The sequence below is a fragment of the Dendronephthya gigantea genome, unplaced genomic scaffold (assembly GCF_004324835.1).
Source record: "Dendronephthya gigantea isolate DGI-Jeju-01 unplaced genomic scaffold, DenGig_1.0 000031F, whole genome shotgun sequence".
In the NCBI taxonomy this organism is placed as follows: domain Eukaryota; kingdom Metazoa; phylum Cnidaria; class Anthozoa; order Malacalcyonacea; family Nephtheidae; genus Dendronephthya; species Dendronephthya gigantea.
This window is the reverse complement of record NW_021163041.1, coordinates 852,960-875,023: the sequence shown is the minus strand read 5'-3', so window position 1 is coordinate 875,023 and position 22,064 is coordinate 852,960. Positions and strand designations below refer to the sequence as shown.

At 36.3% G+C, this 22,064-nt stretch overlaps 4 protein-coding genes across 5 annotated transcripts; 2 read left to right on the top strand and 2 right to left on the bottom strand.

Moving 5' to 3' along the window:
• Window positions 1-145: 145 nt before the first annotated feature.
• LOC114524494 (G2/mitotic-specific cyclin-B3-like) lies at window positions 146-3,201 on the top strand. Its single transcript, XM_028545587.1, has 9 exons — window positions 146-384; window positions 508-657; window positions 764-957; window positions 1,038-1,118; window positions 1,431-1,473; window positions 1,644-1,757; window positions 1,929-2,159; window positions 2,267-2,422; window positions 2,658-3,201. Exons 1-9 carry the CDS (start codon window positions 337-339, stop codon window positions 2,988-2,990), a joined length of 1,350 nt encoding a protein of 449 aa, XP_028401388.1. The 5' UTR covers window positions 146-336; the 3' UTR covers window positions 2,991-3,201.
• A 492-nt stretch (window positions 3,202-3,693) lies between these two features.
• On the top strand, window positions 3,694-11,558 carry LOC114524492 (sialin-like). Its single transcript, XM_028545585.1, has 11 exons — window positions 3,694-3,910; window positions 4,946-5,247; window positions 5,642-5,678; window positions 8,467-8,666; window positions 8,840-8,927; window positions 9,152-9,238; window positions 9,364-9,494; window positions 9,606-9,755; window positions 9,984-10,116; window positions 10,206-10,444; window positions 11,018-11,558. Exons 1-11 carry the CDS (start codon window positions 3,892-3,894, stop codon window positions 11,171-11,173), a joined length of 1,542 nt encoding a protein of 513 aa, XP_028401386.1. The 5' UTR covers window positions 3,694-3,891; the 3' UTR covers window positions 11,174-11,558.
• Window positions 5,691-8,460, bottom strand: LOC114524495 (gamma-glutamyl hydrolase-like). Its single transcript, XM_028545588.1, has one exon. The coding sequence runs from the start codon at window positions 8,040-8,042 to the stop codon at window positions 6,891-6,893; it is 1,152 nt and encodes a 383-aa protein (XP_028401389.1). The 5' UTR covers window positions 8,043-8,460; the 3' UTR covers window positions 5,691-6,890.
• Window positions 11,559-11,575: 17 nt separating the features above from the next.
• On the bottom strand, window positions 11,576-20,451 carry LOC114524491. Of its 2 annotated transcripts, none has more exons than XM_028545583.1 (14): window positions 19,733-20,451; window positions 18,363-18,587; window positions 17,695-17,862; window positions 16,956-17,288; window positions 16,262-16,419; window positions 15,727-16,073; window positions 14,255-15,531; window positions 13,924-14,096; window positions 13,719-13,828; window positions 13,448-13,599; window positions 13,031-13,209; window positions 12,221-12,357; window positions 11,897-12,063; window positions 11,576-11,800 (listed from the first exon to the last, which is right to left on the bottom strand). In XM_028545583.1, the coding sequence occupies exons 1-14, from the start codon at window positions 19,854-19,856 to the stop codon at window positions 11,769-11,771; spliced, it is 3,582 nt and encodes a 1,193-aa protein (XP_028401384.1). In that variant the 5' UTR covers window positions 19,857-20,451; the 3' UTR covers window positions 11,576-11,768. The 2 variants fall into 2 exon arrangements, with proteins under 2 accessions (XP_028401384.1, XP_028401385.1); XM_028545584.1 differs by lacking the exon at window positions 19,733-20,451 and adding an exon at window positions 18,945-19,289.
• Window positions 20,452-22,064: the final 1,613 nt, after the last annotated feature.

Below are 22,064 nucleotides of genomic sequence, written 5' to 3'. Positions count from 1 at the left end.
GTGGATTGCGAATATGCATTCCTAACGTCTAGCGGCCATGGGTTGGTCAGAAGAAAATCATGCGCGAAAAATATAGGCGAAGAATTATATATACATTTTATATACATAGCTCAGTGGTTGCTACGGGTACGTATTTTCTATTTGGCAAAGAATGAATATGATTGGTTTTCCCAGTCGTCATGAACCAATCAAGTGTTGGTAATTTAAAGCCCGGCAATAAACAAATTCGGCAGTCGACGTTCGATTCATTCAGAGTTCGGGAAGAAGTCTACAAGAGTTAATATTTTTGCTGCAAGTCACACTGTTCCAGTATTCTCGTCAAAGACGTACACGGCAATGAAATCTCAACGTATCTCTCTTACTTCAAACCAGAAAAATGCGAAGGTTTCTATACTGAATCGCAATACTTTGCTTCCAGTTCGAATGACGAAGAACGCCGCGTGCTCGCAACGTGGGCAATTTAACAGCCTTTTTCTTATGAAAATTTTGCCGATAATTTCTTTATAGGAAAGCATCGCTTGCAAGGGGAATACGACAAATTCAAGAATCATGGCTTCTGATCGAAGAAAGTCTAACGAAAATGCGAAAAGACAGGCTGAAGAATCCCCGAACAACGCTCCCACGAGAAAGCGATCTGCTTTAGGAGATATGACAAATGTATGTTTATGCAAGGTTATCTTCTTTAATACCGTATATTCGAAAATCTTGCGTCAGAATTTGAAGTATTTTTCCTCCTTGCTTACAAATTTCAATAATTTTTTAGGCTTCAAAGCTAGAAACTAACGTAAGAAAATCAAAGTCAAAATGTACCGTGAAATCCAATGCAGAAAAGAATGCTATTCGCCAGCCTTCGACATACCAGACGCGCAGAAGGTCAAAAGAAGCCGGTTTTGTGGCGAAGAAAAACGCTGAAAATCAAGAGAAATCCGTACGTGCTTCACAACTGGAAAAGACAAGGTATATTGTTTGGCCCCGTAGATATTTTATAGTTGAACGATGATCGTTAAAACGATGCAATTCTTGCATAATTTTTGCAGCAAAACTTCAGAACCTGCCTTTACTGAAGAGGATGTGAAAGATATAGTTTTTACTGAAGAACCCCAAACAGAAATTATTAGGTGAATTTACAGTAAAAAGTATATATATTTTACACTCATTTATGGCAACATGACCATATAAGTTTGGTTGACGGTGACCACACCTTAATACTGTGCTCACCATTGTATAGTTAAGTAGTTGGATTAAAATTTTGTTAGCTATATGAAAGGAGAGTTTGATCGAAGCAACTTATATTTGTCTAAAAGAGCCCTGCAGTTGCTTCACCCATTCTTCTGGTCAAAATCCAATGAAGCCAAATTCTTCATTTTGTGAATTGCAAAATGAACGGGGATTCTAGGTAACCTAATTAAATCTTATTTTTATATATATAGTATTCCTAGTGTTAAAACCCTTGAATTGGATGTTGTATTACAAGTGAGTTACCACAATTTTGTTTGTCACATAAAATTGTGTTGCATGATCAATTTAGGCTTTGCGTGCTGTTACAGTATGTATAGCAGTTTGATACTGCAAGTGATGATGAAACTTGTATATAGCTACTACCCATATGTATATATTTGATTATTTAAAATACTTCTTGCTAGGCAAAACATGAAGTTGAGAAACCAGTTTACAATGATATAGATGAAGATACTTCAGATGAATTTGCAATGGCTGAGTATGCGAATGAAATCTTCAAAAATATGAAAAAGCAAGAGGTGTGTAAAACCCTACCTTAATGCACATACCCAATGATATCAGTTAAAAGGGTATTTATTGAAAATGTAGCCACAGAGAGAAATAATCTTTACTTTACAATATTTGAAAAAATTCTATTCAGTTTTTAGTAAGCAATCTTAATTTCTACATTTGCTTCAACCCTTTCACAGGAAGTGTATGTTCTCACAGCGTATATGTCCACACAACCAAAGATCAATGCCAATATGAGAGCCATCTTGGTTGACTGGCTAGTTGAAGTTCAGGAAAATTTTGAACTTTACCATGAAACATTATACCTTGCTGTGAAAATAGTGGATCATTATCTAGAGAAAAATAATATTGAAAGGGAAGAACTTCAGTTACTTGGGGCTACAGCTGTTTTCCTTGCTTGCAAGATCGAGGTTGGTTTTAAATAATATATTTTAAATATTTTTCTTTTTGGTTTTAACCCGTTTATGCTGTTTATGCCTAAGACGTTCAAATCATAAAACTAGAATTATTTTTATAGGAGAGACATCCGCCATACCTTGATGACTTTCTGTTTATTTGCGACGATGCTTACAAGAAATCTGATCTTCTGAAAATGGAAATAAAAGTTTTCGCTTCTCTGGGCTATTGTTTAGCTATTCCTATTCCTTATCGATTTTTGCGAAGATTTGCCAAGGTTAGAACGACTGATTTGTTTTCTTTCATATCAAAATATTGTGTCCATTTAGCCGTTCTGCGCGTTGTTTTAGCAGCCCGGATCCTCATCGATACTACCTTACGTTCCTTAGGTGTATTAAAATGCACATACTGTAATATTTCTACACCAGCCTCGAATTTTCATGAAATCGCATGTGTGGTGATGGTTTTATGAAAATGCGTTTCAAGTGTATTATCTGCTCTTTTCTATTTAGGCTGCAGATGCTAACATGGAAACGTTAACATTGGCTCGCTATATCCTCGAGACATCCTTATTAGAATACGACTTTGTCCCCGTTAGAGCTTCGAAGATGGCTGCTGCTTGCCTTTGCTTAGCTATGGCCATGAAAGATATGAACGAGTGGACATCTACTTTGATTTATTATACAGGCTACACTCGAGACGATCTATCCGAACTAGTGGCGAAACTTAACCTTCTTATCTCAGTTCAGCCCAAGAGAAATCTGAAAACAGTTCATTCGAAGTATTCCCACCCAGTTTTCTTTCAAGTAGCTGATACTCCTGTCCTTGACGTGCTAGCTATGTAAAATGCATTATAAAGAACAGTTTATATACATATATATATATACTCGGTCTTTTAAAATTTGTACAGACGATTTTAATTTATCTATAGTTTAAATAGTCCCGCAGTTGTAAATAAAAGTTTGAAAACTATATGCACATATATACTATAATTAAAAGTAATTAGAACGTACGTTGGCAACATTTTAGTCCAATAATAAATTTTAATAGATTAAATTTTTGTTTGTGGCATCAATTTCTGCCAGTTACTGAGGACTAAGGACACTGCATCCCTCTTTCAGTAAACTGTTTTTTCGGTGTACTACCTGGGTGTCAGTAAAATCGAAAACTTACTGTATTCGAAAAAGAGTGCAAAAAGCTGTTGGATTGAAAAGTTAGTTTCATCACTGGCGCTATCTCCTCCACAGGCCCTTCAAAGGAATTTCGTATTTTCAATGAAGAGAAAATCTGGCAAAAAGTTTTGTTCCATCAGAATCAGAACATTATACAACCTGACTGCCTAAGCGCAAAAAAACACCCCATACCGTGCCCAAAGCATTGAGATGAATAAACCAACATGGTTCATTGATTAATTTCAAAACTAAATCAATACGGTTTTATTTAGTTTGTTCATCTATGATTCATCCAATAGCCAATCACCCAAAGTAAAAAATACAAGTACATTTACCTTTACAAGATGAAGTACTTCAGTTCTTCCTGTGTCGAAGCACAGGTTTGAAGTGTTGTCTGCATTTCAATGAGTTACTCATTTGACTTGGTAATTTTACGCAAAATTCTGTCAGCGATCATATCAATGCGCTCAACAAAGCAAACGTGTGGGGGGTTTTGAATAATGAGTATTCATGCGAAGATCAACATGTCGTGGCGACAAAATGTTATTTAACAGCCTAGTAAGGCCTTTTTAACATGGAAGAAGGTTCAAAAAGTAAGTTATAATTGTGATTCTTGACAGTGTCATGACCCATGATTTCAAATTTACCTCCGGCCATTTGCTACAGCATGTGTGAAGTATTTTAAACGAATATAGTATAGGTAGCTACTTTTGCTCATTTCAATATATTAATATAATCTTTAGGTGTACAGCTGCCATGTCATGTCTACCGCAAATCTAGCTGTGACTCACTCCTGTTTGGTGTAGTCAGGATATAAATTAAACTGCACCCAGGGTTCTTTCCTTCTAAAAGAAAAGTCAATACTTGTAATTCTTTCTGCATCATAGGTGGTTCCCATTTTAATATCACATTCATAGGCAAATAGCCAAAGGGCTGTACGTTGTTGGTGATCACTGACACCGATCATTGATGAAATAAAATGCTTTATTCAATTCACTTTTTTATCATCTGCCAGTAATTCATTACCAAATGTCAGTGAAATTTTTGATTTTGAGCATTATCAAAAGATTGTTACAAAGCAATAGAACAAAAATTCGGGGGTGTTTATTCATATATTCAGTTCTGCCCAATGGATTTCTATTTTAACCTATTTACTATTGCACTTACAAAAGAAATCCATCAGGCAGAACTGAATATGTGAATAAACACCCCTCGATTATCATTCTTAAATTATGCCACTGATTGCCCAGGGGTGTAGTGGAACTTTAATTACACTAGTGAATTTAAGAAGGTGGTGGAAAGTAGTATAGTTCCTAGAAATGTAAATTGATCTTCATCCCACTTTCATTTTGGTCAATGATATTGTACTTGAATTAAAACAAAGGTTGCTGTATCTAGAGTATCTGAAGCTATTTGTATAAAAAGGCGGTAGCTTTTAACTACAGTGAGTAACAGTTAGCCAATCAGAATAACAAATTTTAAGTTACCTTAACTTACCTACAGGTTTTATCCAACAAGACCCAGGTTATTAGATTAATTGGCCCTGTGCATCTTTTTAAAAGTTACTTGTAGGGAATGTAGGGTTTCAGATTTCTGATCCCTGTAACATTGTTTGTGTTATGTTTTAGAAAGTGACATAATGGAACAGAAGGAGGAACAGTTTCCTATGACAGAAAGAAGGAGCCAAACAGACAATGATGACCAGCAAGATATTAAAGACACATTAATGCAAAACTTAGTGGACTCAACTAATCAGTTCAGTTGGGAAGATCAGGGCTGTTTGTGTTCATTTATCCCAAAGCGCTATATGGTTACATTTCTGGCTATGTTTGGTTTCTTTAATGCATATGCCTTGAGAGTAAATCTGAGTGTAGCAATGGTTGCCATGGTGAATAATGTAACAAAGTTTGGACATGGCCTTGAAACTGAGGTGTGTATATAGCATCATACAACTACTTGAGAAAGTTTCTTATTCTTTTGGCTTTTAAAAGTTCATTCTTCAATGCAGAGTTTCATGTAGACTTTTGTAGATACTAAACATATATGTGTGACCTAATTTAATTACCATGTGATTTATTTAGAAACTACCAGTTAATTAGTGCAAAGTTCTAGGCTGGGAATATAGATGGTATGCAGTAGCGTAGCCAGCCTGTCGATTTGTCCCGCTATGCTAATATCTTAGTGTTCACTGACTGTGAAAACAATAGATTTCTAAAGGCACAAATAATTATAATGACTCGAAATTTACATAGCGGGATAAAATCGTCAGGCTGGCTACGCCACTGATGGTATGAATTGATCAATTTTTGTTCTATATTCTTAAGGATGTTGCAGAATTCAACTGGAATACTAATTTGCAAGGTACCATATTCATTTTCCATCACTTGTATTTCATATATTATTGAATGTTGTCATTTCTGATGCCCAGAGGAATTGTGATTGGGAAGGTGATATTTCTATTAATTCACATTGTTACTGAAAGTGGTTTGTTGAATTGCTTTGCAATACATAGAGTGCTCATACACAGAGTCGATCTTTCTTTGTTCTTGGTTGCAAAATATTTTGAAATTATTTCATAATAAATATTTTTGAATAAATATTTTTTGGAATTATTGTTTCTGAGAATCTAGAGTCTTTACGATCAGTTTTGAATTTTTATTTGCTTGGCCTTTGCATCATTGATGGCTGTGCATCATTACCATGAGCCTGGAACATTTTTCAACCAATTTCTCATACCAATGCCGTTCCGCTAAATCAATTTGGCAAAAATATTCACTGGGAAGATCCCGTTCACTGAAATAGTTTTCGTTAAAAAGTTGGTCACTATCACATGTCACCTGCAATTCTCACTCCTTCACCACGGCCCTGTTTAAGTCCCGACACAAGAGCAATTTGTGCCGGTTGTGTAAAAACGTAGTTACAGAATTGACCAATCACTACGCAGTCGCCAAAGAGTTTTATATAACCGCGGCTCCAGGTGGCTTATCAGTTATCAATATCACTTTATCAGCCTAATCATCGCAATCATCGTATTAATAAACAAGGAACGGTCAGGAAAGTTTCCTAATTTTACTTCGTGTCAAGAAACTTTCACTCGCGATAATTTTCTGGATGGAAACTAGCCTTTATACTATAGAAACTGATTATAGCCTTTCAAATTTTGTTCGGAGAAGTAGCACGAACAAGATCGTCAAATACAACAATAACGAGATCAAACCATTCGATTAACCTCGTACCCAGGGTCCCATATTTCGCTCCAGAGAGGGGCGAATTCCGTGGGATCCCCCAGTTGAAGAATTATTACACATAAACTTTTAACGAATAACAAATTGATTCAGTGCACATGCTAATGATTTAAATGCATGGGATTGGATAAATGCGTTGGGTTGAAATACACATGTACACTGATGTTAGTACTCCAGTGAGTTTTTCACCTGGCTGATAATTGGCCTATAGTCTATACTCTACTGTAATCCAAGTGTCTTCTAAGCCACACTAAAATTTGTTGAGACACATTTCTGTTCAAAATGTGAGATCAACTTTAACTTATATAAAGATTATTAGTATTCGGAATTAATGCTCAACGTGAATAGTTTTAGATTTGAATATATAGCACTGTTCAAAGTTGGATATATTTCCAGTATAAAATGGCGAATAATTATAAATTAGGGCTGCTGCTTCCTCTTTCAGTGTAGGAAACTTATGTTGACTTGATCTGGCTTCGTTTACAAAGAAATTTGACATGTATTGTGTTAGTCTAATTGACATTGCTTGATGAGGAATATTTTCATTCAGATTCCATTCGAACGAATTCTTTTCTGCATGCCACTGAATGCCATAAATGGGATATCTTATTCCTTCCATTGTGGATACAAATGTTTTACCATTTCTGTCGTTGTTTGTCGATAAGATGCGAAAAAATTTGCTTATATTATCATTTTTCTTAAATTTGGAAAGCAACACGGAGTATTGGTGCATGTTGATGGTAGTTGGCGCACTGGATACAAATTTTGCCAGGTCGTCTGAAATATCGCGAAATAATTTGCTATCACGATAATTTGATGAGAAATTTAGCGGTATTGTGTAATTTTCTGAATCTGTTGTGGATAAAATATTAGCGTCGTTACTAGCCATAACTGACAAAAATTCATTTCCTAGGCATGTTCCCCAAACCGGAAAATAATCTCCTTTGTCATAAGATTTCTTTGCTAGTGTAAAGAACTGTTTACCAATTCGAGCATACCCCGATGTTTGAACACTGACACCACCACCCGGGAATAATGCCCCATTAATTGAGTAAAACAGTTTCTCAGCCTCTTCCTCGTTCAGATCATTCATTATCGGTACAACTCGAGCTCCAGACGATTCTAAATATTTTATATAAGAAGCAGCTATATACGAATCACCAAACTTGGCAAAGCTTTCACCTTCTGTCGATTGCGCCATAACTCCGATGATAGGTCGGTTATTGCGATTGTCCCGGGAAGCCGCTCTGCAGGTAAAAACTAGTGTAAGAAACACAGTCATATATCTTTCGATCTTCATTTTGTTTTTTTCTTTATTTTCTTTCTCCTTTTCTGGTTTGTTCTGCGACTCTGCGTTATCCTTCTTGAAGGGTGACAGCTTTATTATGTTGAATGCGGAAGTGAAGTGAACGCGTTTTATTATTAATCTTGTGATAGTCTTGTGACCGTCACGAGGATCGTGTGTCGTGGGTTGTGTCATTAGACACGTTTATAAAACTCACTTAGATTCATAATTTCCATACTTGCATGTCGGATATTACTTAAACAGTATTTACCCAAATAGAATAGAGATGATGAAGACGAAATCATTATTTCAAACAGCTTTCTTTTCTGTCAGTTCTATATAGTAAATTATTCAGAACAAAAACCAGATCAACTTCGCATCAAATGTGTTATGATAAACTCATAACAGCCTAAAAACAGGCAAAAACACTTCTCGACATTTTCAGCTAAGGTTAACTTCTCTCCTAAGTTATTTGTAGCCGTTGCCACGCTGCTCCCTGGTTAAACTAGAAACTAAAACCAGACCAGTAACCTTTACGAGTTATAGTGGTTCACTGAGTTTTCACGTCTTAGTTTTACTGAACACGCGTTGTTTATCAAGTTCATTCATACATTGGCAGGCTTGATCCTTTCCTCATTCTTCTTTGGTTACATAACAACTCAAATACCGGGTGGATTTCTCGCTTCAAAATACGGTGGGAAGAATTTATTTGGCGGCGGAATACTTATTGCCAGTATTCTTACTATGCTGACGCCAGTTGCTACGAGACGAAGTGTTTCTTGGCTTATTGCATTACGTGTCCTTGAAGGAATAGCTCAGGTACGACAAAGATATACTAATGTAGAACTTATGTGAGGTTTACAGTATAGTTGTAAACATCGGACATTCCTCATGCAATGTTATTTTAACTGTTGCGGACTCCTCTGGTGGCAAACATTAAGTGCGACCGGCATTGTAACTTCGACTGTAATTCCTATATATGCTTCGTTAAGGGTGTAATATATTCATCAAATCATGCAGTTATGAGTCGATGGGCGCCAATCTTAGAAAGATCTAAAATGGTGGCGTTGACTAATTCAGGTATAATTTCGACAAATTATATTGCATGCAGGATTATATATAATATTACTATCATATAAACGGGATATGTTAATCATGTTATACTTTGTTGTTTTGAGAAAACTTGATTATACAAAAACGTTTTCTACTCAACTACAAAACCTGTTTTATGTACTTGCTAGACCTGTTAAATTATATATTATATTAATATTATTTAACCTCAAGTCTACGAACTTTGATTATAGGTTCTTTTATTGGAACTGTATTTGCGATGCCAGTATCTGGAATATTGGTAAAGATGTATGGCTGGCCTGCAGTCTTTTATTTCTTCGGTGAGTTTGGGTTCTGTGTACAAACACCGCGTGTCTCTGGAGTGCTCCTGGCGACATTAATAGGGAGCTTTGGCAGTGACTACGAGTACCTGACTTAGTCTTACGAGTATCCGACACCTTTTTAGGTTTTCTAGGGATTTTATGGAGTTTCTTGTGGTTCTTTATGGTAACCAACTCTCCAAATGAACACCAAAAAATTAGCAAGAAAGAACTAAATTATATTGAAAAGAGTTTGAAAGGTGAAAGTGAAACTTTGGTAAGAGAGGTTTAGGCTGTTAGCAGTACAAAGATCTTTTATGATGTCCTTGTTTTTTTTGTACAAAGTTCTGGTTCATTTTTCATTTATATCAATGCTTCCATTTTTTAGGATTGCAAAGTTCCATGGAAATCGATATTACTTTCTACTCCTGTTTGGGCGATCGTTGCTGCTCACTTTTGTCAAAACTGGGGTTACTATACTTTGCTTACAACTCTACCAACATATATGAAGGCTGTTCTTGGGATTGAATTACTCGCGGTAAGAACATTAAACGTCGAGGACACGATACATTCATATCTATGTCACTTGCATGTGTTGTGCATAGTTGCACGTGTATAGTCATTTTTCACAGGGTATTATTAGCGAGGCATGCAAGAATGAGCATTATAACACTGTATGGATTTAAACATTTTTGCCGTGTACCCACGGTAAAATTCACCACAGAATTTTGGAGCTTGAGTGGTTTATCTTTTATGTCATCTATAGACTGGTTTTTTGGCAGCTCTTCCCTACTTAGCTATGACGGTGGTTCTCCATTTCAGTGGATTTACGTCCGACTTTATAATAGCAAAAAAAGTCTGTTCAACAACTTCTGTGAGAAAAGTCAGTGTTTGTACAGGTAAGTTAATACGTAAACAAACATTATCACTGTATTTTCATTCGTCTATCTCTTATGATATCTTACGCTACTGTATTTAATACCCGTAGGTTTTCTATTACAAGCCATTTTCACAGCGGCAGTTGGTTACACAACCAGCAAAAATATAGCGGTGGTATTTTTAACCCTTGGGGTCGGAATCGGAGGTCTTATATGGTGTGGGTTCAGTGTAAATATGATCGATATTGGACCAAGATATGCCGGATTATTGATGGGAATTTCAAACTGTGTTGCAACATTGCCTGGTATCATAGGACCATCGATTGCAGGAGCTCTAACACCAAACGAGGTATATATGATAAATTTTCAATGCAAACTATTGTATGGTTTTGTAATGCATGCAGGCTGCATGAGATGAACTAAAAACATTGTCCTTAGACTGTGCAAGTGATAATGTGGGTTATCTAAAAATATCCATAAGTTTACCTTATTCCCGCTTACCAGAGATTAAAGGGAGCGTGAAGTGACTTTTGAGAACTTGTAATAAGCCATTTGTATGACCCTTGCCGTGTGGTATACCACACAGCTGTACAGTGTATAATAGTATATGTTTGTCTACATCCACAAAGGCTTATTTCAATACCTTAAAATCATCTCCCTTTCGTCTGATGATAACTCAGTTGAAGGCGAAAATGTACAACATTAAATATGTTAAGAATACTCTACGCATTCGGCATGTTATTAATATAATGCATTAACTGATCAAAGTCGCTGTGTCTTTATGTATATAGGCCATTTGTAAAATGCATGCAATGCCCTTCGTACCAATCCGCGTAGTATTTCATACATAAAAAACATGAATCATATTTTAGTCATATTTTATACAAAATATATAGAAAACATAATTTATTTTTTTTAACAGACTCTTGACGAATGGAGAACCGTATTCTATATTTCTGGTGGTGTTTCGCTTCTTGGTTGTATTGCGTTTGGTATTCTTGCATCAGGTAAAAGACAAGAGTGGAATGAGAACGAATATAATATGATACCCACTTCGCCTGTTAACTCGCCGGATTAAACAATGAATTAAAAAGAAAACCGTCTCTTTAATTGTATTGAAAAAATAAATATTTCTGCGTATGCTATAAATTAAATGCAATGCTAAATGAAGAATATTCTTTGCATAATATTCTCTGCATAATATTCTCTGCATTTAATTTATAGCAAACGCAGCAATATTTATTTTTTCAAAATATATGTATAAATTGTCTTAATTGTGCATGTGAAGGGTATAAAATCTATAAATAAATGTTTTAATGCAAAAAGATGGAATTAAAGTATATTATTGCATGTGCAAGAACTTATCGAGGGAGAGAGGTCTTATAACTTATTCAAAATGTATGTTTGAGAGTTGAGACAACCATTCAAAGCAATGAGAAGATAAACGATGCAGAGCAAGAAATGGTAAACTTTTATTTTGGTATATTTGTTGCTATCATATATTCAACCCCATTTAAACTAAACCATAAAAATGAAAACTAATAATTAATGACAGTATTATACGTAATTCGTCATGCAGAGACCATTCAAACTAGACTACAAAAGTGAAATCCCCATGTAAATTAATGATAGTATTATGTTGTAGTAAGTTTTCAGAGACGATCCTTGGTCACTCAAGCGATAACTTTGCTTTCTTCTTTTGTGTCTGAAAAAAGCGATCAACTTGGATTATAAGACATTTTTACATGCACATTGTGGTGCTTTTAGTGCTGTAGACAAGAATTGCACGTTACACACTTACCAATGAAGAGACGCTTAGCTGGGATTGGTGCGACAAACTTTCCACTCGGTAATTCCACAGCCACAGTTAGAAAGTTCCAATGTCGCTCTTGCTTGATCGTCGCAACCAGCTCATAAAATTTCCCTTCCTCAAGATGGATTGGCGTGGATTTTTGATCAGGAGACTGACTATAGAAGAGATTGTATTGCCAATATAACTATACCTAATGCACCAGAATTTCAGCATGTTAAATTTTTCAATCTCAGTTGCAGGTTTGGGTTCACGTTAGAAAATGTAGTGAATCTCTAAATGAAAACTACCAATGGATTTATTCTGTATACTTACTTCCAAACCTTATATCTTGTAGCTTTCGTTAGTGAAATGATCTTTTTCAAATTCTCTTCACTTTCTCCGTGTCGAAGAAATAGTTCACATTCATCATTGCAAGCCGAGTAGAAAGTATAATTGCCAGTCTCTAATGGCTATATGGATGGAGAGAGTGGAATAGAAATAATTCGTGTTTTTAGTTTGCCATTGTAACATACTTGTAAATTGCTTCTATCTCTTCAGAGGCAAATTTCGAATATAGAAATCAACGAAGATGAACTTGTTCAACCACATCTTAACCACAAGAGCACAAAGAGAATTCTCATCACACGCAACGTTATACATCTCGCTGATTGATTGCGCTCGTGATTTGTTAATCTGGCAAACGCATTGCATGTGACGTGCCAGGGGCCAGGTGTTCAAAGCTTAAAAAGATTAAATTTTATAATCCACTGTTAAGCCCAAAGATTAAATTTTATAATCCACTGTTTTGGTTTAAGTGCGTCTGAGCCACTGTTCGTTTTAAAACATTTACAAAATATGGCTTTTGTCGGTCCAGAAAATATTTATGGAAAAAGATATTCAAGTTTGTAAACAAGCGATTAAAAAATCGATGTAAATATTTGCTTTAACCCAGTGTTAAGCTAACCGGCTTTTGAACAACCTGCCCCTGAAGTCAATCTGAAACTCGCTTTTATGCTAATCTTATTACATTTCAGATTATGAATCTCATGTAATGGTTGCATGCAAGAGAAATGTTGTAGTGACCCACCACTTCGCACACAAGATTCGACATGTCTGTGGCGGCGTTATAACATGTGCATGTACCTGATACACGGCAGAGAGCCGTCCTCCATAGTAATTTCCAAAATTTTTAATATCAAATGTCGAAAGCCTTCGTTCTTCATCAGGGCTGTTAGGATAACGTTGATCATCGTACAATCGTTGGATATCTCTTGTGGGGACATTTCTCCAAACGTCCATTTTAACTCCATGCTCCCGGTAACCTAAAAAACGTAGGCGAAAACGACAATCTCGGTCCTTTGTGGTTGAAATCTTTACACTGTAACGTTATAAGGTTTAAGTCCGGCCAACGACTGCAACAAAGAGGCTACATGCTTTTAAATTTCCGTGTTATTATTTACTACTTATACTATATACGCATACAACAGGACCAATTCTAAAAGAATGTAGACAGTAAAAAATGCACATTCATGTGAGTATAATTCCCGTTCATGAACTTACTTGTTAACTCTGAATCATAGACGGCTATCTCACATATTGGTAGGAGCTTTTTAATGCCGAAAATATTGATGGTAATGTACTGTCCAGCCAATGGTGGATCACAATAGAAAGCTCTTGTTTCACCTCGCCGTACGAAATGACGTTTACCACATCTAGGAAAATAATGGCTCAACATAATAGCTGTATTATTGTATCTTTGTATTTTTTTTGTAATTTTTTCTTTAGCTTTTTAAAAGTGCCAGGAGGTCATCTTTTTCTAACTGCAACTTACTTTGGATTTGTCACACCGTTCTGGTCGTCGCTGTCACCAATGTGAATTTCAAAATTTTCGAGTCTGTTTCCTTGTTTGTCTTCAGTGTTCGATAGCAACAATCCATACACCTAAAGAAAAATAGAGATAACAACATTTGAGGAGCATTTATTGAAGATGTGACGCAATTTGAAGAATCTGCAGTCGCTTAATCACTTTCACTTACAACCGTCGATTTTTGAAGGTCTAGCTTGAACCAAGGATTGTCTTCTGTCTTTGTCACGGCACACGAACCACCCGAGATAAGATGATCGGTCTTCCCATCGACAGCATTTTTACTGCTTGTTTGACTTTTCCAAGTTGAAGACATACTGGTTGGCTTGTTTTTGGCGATGTTCACTAAATTTGAGTTCAATTTGAAAACAATGATGCTAAAGATCAGAACCCGAAAACTTTGAAATATAAGGTAAGCGTGAAAAAAACAACTGATATTAATCAACCAAGGGGAAGAACAGGGACAACAGCATTGTCATCAGGAAAATATTACTAAATCTTACCTTTTATTTCATGTATTAATCCGCCATCCACGGATTCTTTAACTCCTACCAATAGAGGAATGATATCGCCCGTTCTACCTTGCAACCAATCTTTAATGAAGTACTCATTCCAGGTCTCTTTCTTTTTAGCAGATTTATCTTGTAGAAGGATCCAATTGTTCAACACGACTTGATACGAGTCATTGGCATATTTCTTCAAAAACTCAAGTTGTGCTTTCACGCATGCGCGGTAGTGAGGAGCAACCACCCAAGCTGATTCTGTAACTCGGAATCTTGGAAACACTTCACAGACGGTCGCAAAGAAATCGACTAATAAACTTTTACTCTTCTCAACCTCAACGTCACCTTTCATAATCAGCAATGACGAAAGGGAGTTTAGGAGTCCTGTGAAAGCGTTTAATTCAGGCAATTTTGTTTCAATTTTCGAGAAGACCTGATGTTGTACAATTCCGGCGAATTCCGGTATACTGGCCGATTTTGAAGCACATGAAGCATAACCATCAAACAGATATTCTTTGACTAGTGATCGCTTTTCATTTTTCCACGCAGATCTAAGAATATCCAAATACATTGGCTTGTCAATCGAGCAACATGATGGTGGTGCAAGTAATCTGAGCAAAACCTCCAGGTACATTTGCATATAAGAGCTTAAATGTTTCTCGACAAGCACTATCAGTCTGCTTCTGAAAGATTCGTCGAGACCTTGAGGACATTTTGATGGTATTCTCTTTAAGATATTAACGCCCTCGACTGGTAAACCATTCCGTTTGGTGACATCATGGATTAACTTCATCCAAACATCCATCATATGCGGATTACCTTCCAAGGCTTCCACAAGCAGTTCTCGTGAGTTGCGGCGTAGTTTAGCGTCGTAAATACGGGAGAAAATCAACAATGCAATGCGACCATCACGATATGACTTGTATCCGTGGTTCATTGCACGTGTCAGCCCCTGATGGTATTCTGCGTTAATTTTCCATCCAGATTCTCTTGCGTCATCACTCAAATGCCATACAGCATACGTATTCATGATGTTCGTTATTCCTTGAAATATTTTAAACCTATAACCCTCACCAGACTTGGTGTAAGTGTAGCCAGCTGCATGAGCGGGTTGTTTTATTGCACCAGAGGCAATTCCAAGACAATGATTAGTAACTCGAGCTAAAGTTGACTGCCTTCCACAGACACCGCCATCTTCAATTATACGTGGAATTGTACATATATTCCAATCGCTTGGCTTGCATTTTACGTTTTTAAGGTTATAGTCAAATGTGTATCTGAATAGCAAAGAGAGAATTATGCGATTGAGTGGAATCGAAGATGGACAAGTGAAGACGATAAATAATTTAAAATACGTTTTTATTTTTAATAGTCTTATAGTAGGATGCTGAGTTTTCCTGTTGTTTTTCGCCGACCGTGAAGAATCTGTGACTTACTGTGACTGATAGTCTAATGTAAAAATCAATACACACCTGCTGTATCGAACAATTCGTTCTCCATTTTCAAGACGACGCCAAATCCAATTGCACTGTCTTAGCGAAGTCTGAATATTCAAAGCAATAGCAAGTGGCCATGGAAAATTCAAATTTTTTTTAGGTAGCAACGCAGAATCTCTCGAGAAAAGGTATTCCAAGTATTCTATTCCCGACATACCATCTCCACGAGGAGGAAATTTGACTTCACTGGGATCTGTAAATCCACAGTCTTTCATTGCGTTTTTTAAACTTGCAGGGGTCCAGAATTTATGATAATATTTACCATCCAAACGATCAATTAGTTTCTGCACTGCACTTACGTGAAACTCGGTCGTGTTAATGCCCTAAAATAAGGACTTTATCATCAATTTTTTTTAGTCAACTTATAATATATATATACGCACATGGTCTGCGTGATCAACCGCGATATCACGTTTGCGCGCAGGCACAAAATGAAGACGAGAAACATTGAAGCGCACATGATGATTGGAGTTTACTTATCGCATATTTTCTTTCAATTGTATACACTTACAGCTCTCTCGTCTTCCTCTCTTTCCATGTCAATTGCTCGCTGGGCTCGATAATTTTCTTCATCTAAAAGTGAAGCTAATTCGCTTTCACTCAGACTCAGTTTATATTTTGCGTCTTCCTCGTCAACTGTGGGTACACCAGCAATAGTGTGCACAGTACCTTAAAGCAAATTGCATTTTTAAGAAAATGATATAAGATATAATGATATAAGAGAAATTATATCATCCTGCTGAATTTAACTCATACCCAACTTTCCAAAACTGAACAAAGGGCTGCTGGTACTGACCACTCTGAGAAAATTTTTTGGCAACTCGTGACCTGACCCTGTTTTTATATGTTACCCCTGCAAATTACACGGTTAAATTTGCTCCAAACCGTAATTGGCTAATCATTTGACCAAAACTGCATATTACTTTCATATTACTGCCTGTAATTTCACTGATAGGGTTTGGTTTATTGAACGGAACGATCAGTAAATTTTAACTATACGTTGTTAAGTGTAGCATTTTTAGTGCATGGCTCAACTAAATTTAATATTTATTGGATTATCTGGAGGCTTGTTGGTAGATCTTTAATCCCCAATCCGAATTTGTGTTCTATGCACACGCCTCTTTTATTAGGTATAACGAACAACCTGGACAAACAAAATGCTTTTTTGTCATTTAAAAATTAGCAATAACAGAATATTATGTCACCTCCACAAACAGCGGGATTGCTTGTGTCCACGCCCATTGTTCGTCTGATGAAAGCAGTTGCCAGAAATAATGATGGATAGGCTTTCATCTTTTCAATTCCGAAATGATTCACCAAGATTTTGAGGTTCTTAATAACCTTTAGATCAACTGGGAAGAAGGTTGATAAGATGTCTTTATACAGTTCAGGGATTTCCTGTTTCAATGTGGAAATAAACTTTGAGGATAAAGAATCTAGCGAGTTGACCTCCGCTTCAGATCTTTTGTAAAATTCATCGAAAGAGTTTGTGGTTTCCTTTCCATTCACGATATCCTTCAGGCAGATCAAATCACAATCTATATATGGCAAATGACACAAATCACAACCTACACACAGCAAATGAGACAGAGCAATTTGTTGGTATGGAGTACCCAATAGGTGAAATTACTCGCAATACTGAACCACTATTTTGAAAATATGAATGTTTGAAATATTATAATACGTGGATTAGTAGTAAATACATTTTATACACATTACAAACATGTTGTCACTGATCTCTCAATTATTGTTATCGCTGCCGAAACCTGCAACATAAAGGCGACAGGCGACGGAGAATCAGAATATTATTTGTCTAACCTGTTTAATCAAAGGACAGTAGAATTTTATGCATATAGTTTTAATGACAACGTTAATGACTTGATAGTGGTGAAAAAGGTGATAACATATGACGGATAATGGCGGCAATAGTGGTGTCTTACAAACCTTTAATAATATCAATAAATTTGTAAGTTGATTCAAGCGTATCACAACCAGAGTAAGTTATCAGCTCAGCGTTGTCAGCATGTCTGAATCTCGAAGGGCGAAGACATTTGTTTTTTATTCTAAAGCTTTTTCCAGTATAGGTAAAAAAGAATTTCGGGCTGGAACAATCTAAAAAGCAATAAGTTCGAACTACATTTAAAACATGCAGGATTGAAAACACTGATTTGTCTAGTTTGCATGCATAATAACCCTAGATTATATAATCGAGGGAATTTTTAATGAATCTTTAGTATAGTGGTGGAGCAAAATTATGGCAAAGGCTAAGCCCATTTGTTCGCCTCCTTTCCAGAGATTCGGGAACACCGAAGGTGGGTTTGTGATATGTTTTTCTAAAAATTCTTAAAATCCAGTAGAGCATTTTCCGCACATGCATGTCCACGGAAAAATACCTCATTTTAACCGATTCTTATGCGAGAAAACGACCGCCGCCAAGGGATCGATTGCGCGCTAAATATTGGGCTCGAAAAAGCCCTGTATAAGATTATTCCTTCTTAGCGCTTCCTTGGTGTGACTCCAACTATAATTACTTTTGCTTTCGCAGTAGCTAAGAGATTTCGCGGGTGCTGGATATATATGTATTCATATGGGGTAATATATACACTATTTACCTCGTTTAAGAATCGCCTTTTCTCTATTTTTTGGGCTCCAGTTGTTGCCTGATAAATGAATACATAGACCACTTTGGACATGTTGAATAGCCCCAGTATCAAGAAATTTAAAAAATGCAAAGGAATCTTTGCATTGCGACGTGTGAATGACTTTGCTCCCTTCGATGGGCTGTGACGAGTCTGGTACCAAACATCTTTTAATTTTGGCACTCATAAGAACATAGCCTATTTAAAACAGATAAAGCCAAATGTGAAAATTGCATGGTATATATATCCGACGGAATTCAGCCAGGGTGAACATTAGGATCACTCAAAGTTCTCAAACTATAGGTAAAATGAAGTGTACATGTCTGACTGACAAGAGCCTTGCAATCACAGTATGCCTAGTGTCTGTGACTTGAAATTATACTTCAAATTATTTCGCCTTCTTGGAGACTGATCGTTCCTGCACGATACCTATTTATACTTAGAATTTTCGCGTTCTATCTAAAATCTTTGAAATATTGAAGATTCCCATGATAATCATGCAACTAGCTTGATAAAATGTTTTCTATATTTTTACGGAAATATTAAATTACTTACCAGGGTCAGAAATCTCAGATTGTACAACAACAAAAATAGCGAAAAACAATGCAATGCCGATGCTAGCACTGAGCCCCATACTTACCGGCACAACACACTACGCACATGAAATTGGGTTATGCTATGAAGGCTTTTAGATTTCATTACAGGATGTACATATGTAATTATTAATATTTGTCTTCCAGTTTAATAAAATAAAAGTAATTTCGCCTACCAGTTATTGAAAAACAGCAGTGTTTATTCAGAAGAACGATTGTTTTACTGTTCCTTTATTTGCAGTTTTGCATCACAAAAGCTGCTACATTATAAATGAATTTTTTGGATATGGCAATTAAAATCACACGCCGATATGAATTTAGTTAAGTTCAAATACGAAACAATGATCTCAAATTTCAAAGTAAGCAATCTAAATACAAAATTACTCAGTGAAAGTATATTCGATTTGTATTTCATTGGGGGAAACTCTACCATTTTGCATTTCGGGTGAACATGTTGACTAGGTGCCGGTCAATACAGGCCCATACAAGTAAGGGCAAGATCGGTAATTTCAGTACAATTAAGGTCTTTTTAATAAATCGTTAGTGAAGAAATGAAGAAATTGCTAACTCTAGTGCCTTGAGATGCGGTGAATTCCTTTACTTTCCGTGACTTCCCTGTTTTATTTTCTCAGTTGCATAAAAGGTAAATCTTTTTCTAACAATTAATTTCATTCCCGATTCTGTTGAATTCTGGGAGGGCGAAAAAAAAGATCTGTAAGATAACAAAATGCTAAACCATGCATAACTTACTTGGTCGTCCATCGGTGGTTGCATTTAAAAGTTTCTCCTGGCTTTGACATGCTACTTCTCTTACACTTAACACTGCAATTGTGCAGAAAATGTTGGTCCAAAAACGAAAATGCATCTTTTGCATTGCGTCTCAGCTCATCAAAATGTACTCTCTATAATTATTGATCAATGTTTCCTCCAAGAAAGATGCAGAGTTGTAACTGGCTTAGTGAAGATGTGTATATATGATATTTTGGTACGGTCAAAGGTGGCAATGGACCAATGGTGCATAACTGAAGTCATTTATACCTGACAATTACACATTCAAGGGCTGGTCGATCAAGTATAACAATATCACAACTGTCTTGCTCTACAGTATTGGACACATTCGCTCTGCGCGTTGGTTGGCCAGAAGGACCAGACAGCTAATTATGAAATTTCATGAATTGACTGGCCAGGATAATGGTGCCATGGTGTGGAATCCGGCATTTGTGGATACCGGCAATCTTCACAGTTCCAACTTAAGTGGGTCTTGACTATTGCGTGCTCTTGATATTGTACCAGTCTCATAGCTATGAGAGTAACTCAAAGACGTCATTGGCCGTGAATAACATTAAACAGGCTCTTTGCTTTCATAACATCTACATGCATGATACGGATGGATCAAACTGCAAAAGAGTAGTGTACAGCAAGCCTGACGATTTAGTTCCACTATGCTAATATTTTGGTGTTCGTTGACTGTAAAAAATGTGAATTTCCAAAGAATTGAACAATGATAATGACCTAGAACTTGCATGGTGGGACTAAATTGTTAGGCTGATCCCAAAAAACACTCACTTGATTGGGTGGGAAAAGTCGCGCCCCATTGATTTGCTTTCACGATTTTGCTTAAGCACCGTTATGTGGTTAACCGTAGCCGTGAGAAAATTGAACTTCGGGAGGCGAGATTTCACTTAGCGGGATGAAAATGTTTTCATATAAACCCTTCAAACGGGCTGGCCGGTTGCTGAGGGGGAACCAATTTTTATAATTTTTTATGTTTCTCAGGCCTGGGTTATACGTCGCATTTTGGTCGTGTCGAATGCAATTCAAACAAGAGATAATGAGATGGTAATGAAGCTTAATGAGATCGATCATCTCATTATCTATTTACTATTGTTTGAATTGCATTCGACGCGACTAAAATGCGACGTTTCTCCTCAGCGTTTCTTTTCCCGTCAGTACCGGACTGTTTAGGAGGGACCGCCTGCCATGCAGGCTAGAGCCATGCAGCTCGGTTCCGGTTCCCACTGCTACAAACAGCCCCTTAGACCAATTTGCATGGGTAGTTTTTGAAACATCCGTCTGTTAGTAAATACGGAGTGGGAGAATTAGGAAAATTCATCATAAAACAGTTCAAATTTCCGACTTAAGTGGGTCTTGATTATTGCATGTTCTTTAAAAATTTTTTTCTTGTGTCCAAATTTTTTCCTGTCAAAATGTTTTTCTTGTGTTCAAATTGTTTTTCTTGTGCCAATTTTTTTTCCAGTCAAAATTGTTTTTCGTTTCAAAATATTTTGCCTGTAATTTTTTTCTTGGGTCCCAATTTTTTTTCTTGTCAATGTTTTTTGTTGTGTCAAAATTTTTTTTCCAATTAAATTTTTTTCTTGTGCCAAATTTTTTTGGCTTCAAACATTCACGAACATTGAAATAGCTTCAAACATTCACGAAGACTATTACTCTTTGTTTTTTAGCATATTTGGTTTGTTATTGGAACATTGAAAAAATTGTCAATTTTGGAATGGTACGTGAGGGCTCACGTAAGGAATAATATATATATATAGTAAGGTTGGTAACAACATACAATCCGGTGCCCAAGTGGTTAAGGCTACGGCCGACCAGGTTGTAAGTGTAGGTTCGGATCCTGTATGGGAAGGGTTCGATTTTTCCACCCAAAATTACTATTTAATTTAAAATTCGTCGAAAAGGATTTAGTCAAATAAAGAACAATAGCTTTCGTCAAATGTTGTTGGTGGTCTAGTGGTTAAGGCGTTCGTCTCTCAATCCGGAAGCTGACGTTTCAACTCCTGGCAATGAAAAAATTAGCCAGAAAAATTTCGGTAGGATTTGGAATGTTTAAATTAGTTAAAAGACTTCTCGGCCTTTCAGGAACACTGTAAATTAAAAAGGTTTAAAATAAAAACCTGAAAAAAATTTCTCCTTTCTAAAGTACTTGAAAATTGAAAAAAAAGCACAAGCAAAAAAATTTTAAAAACATGTGTCTTCTAAAAAGACTGAAAGTTAAAAGTCGAAAAAAAAATATAAAATTTCCCGCTTTTAAAAAACTCATGTTTGCTTACCTTAATTTTTTTTC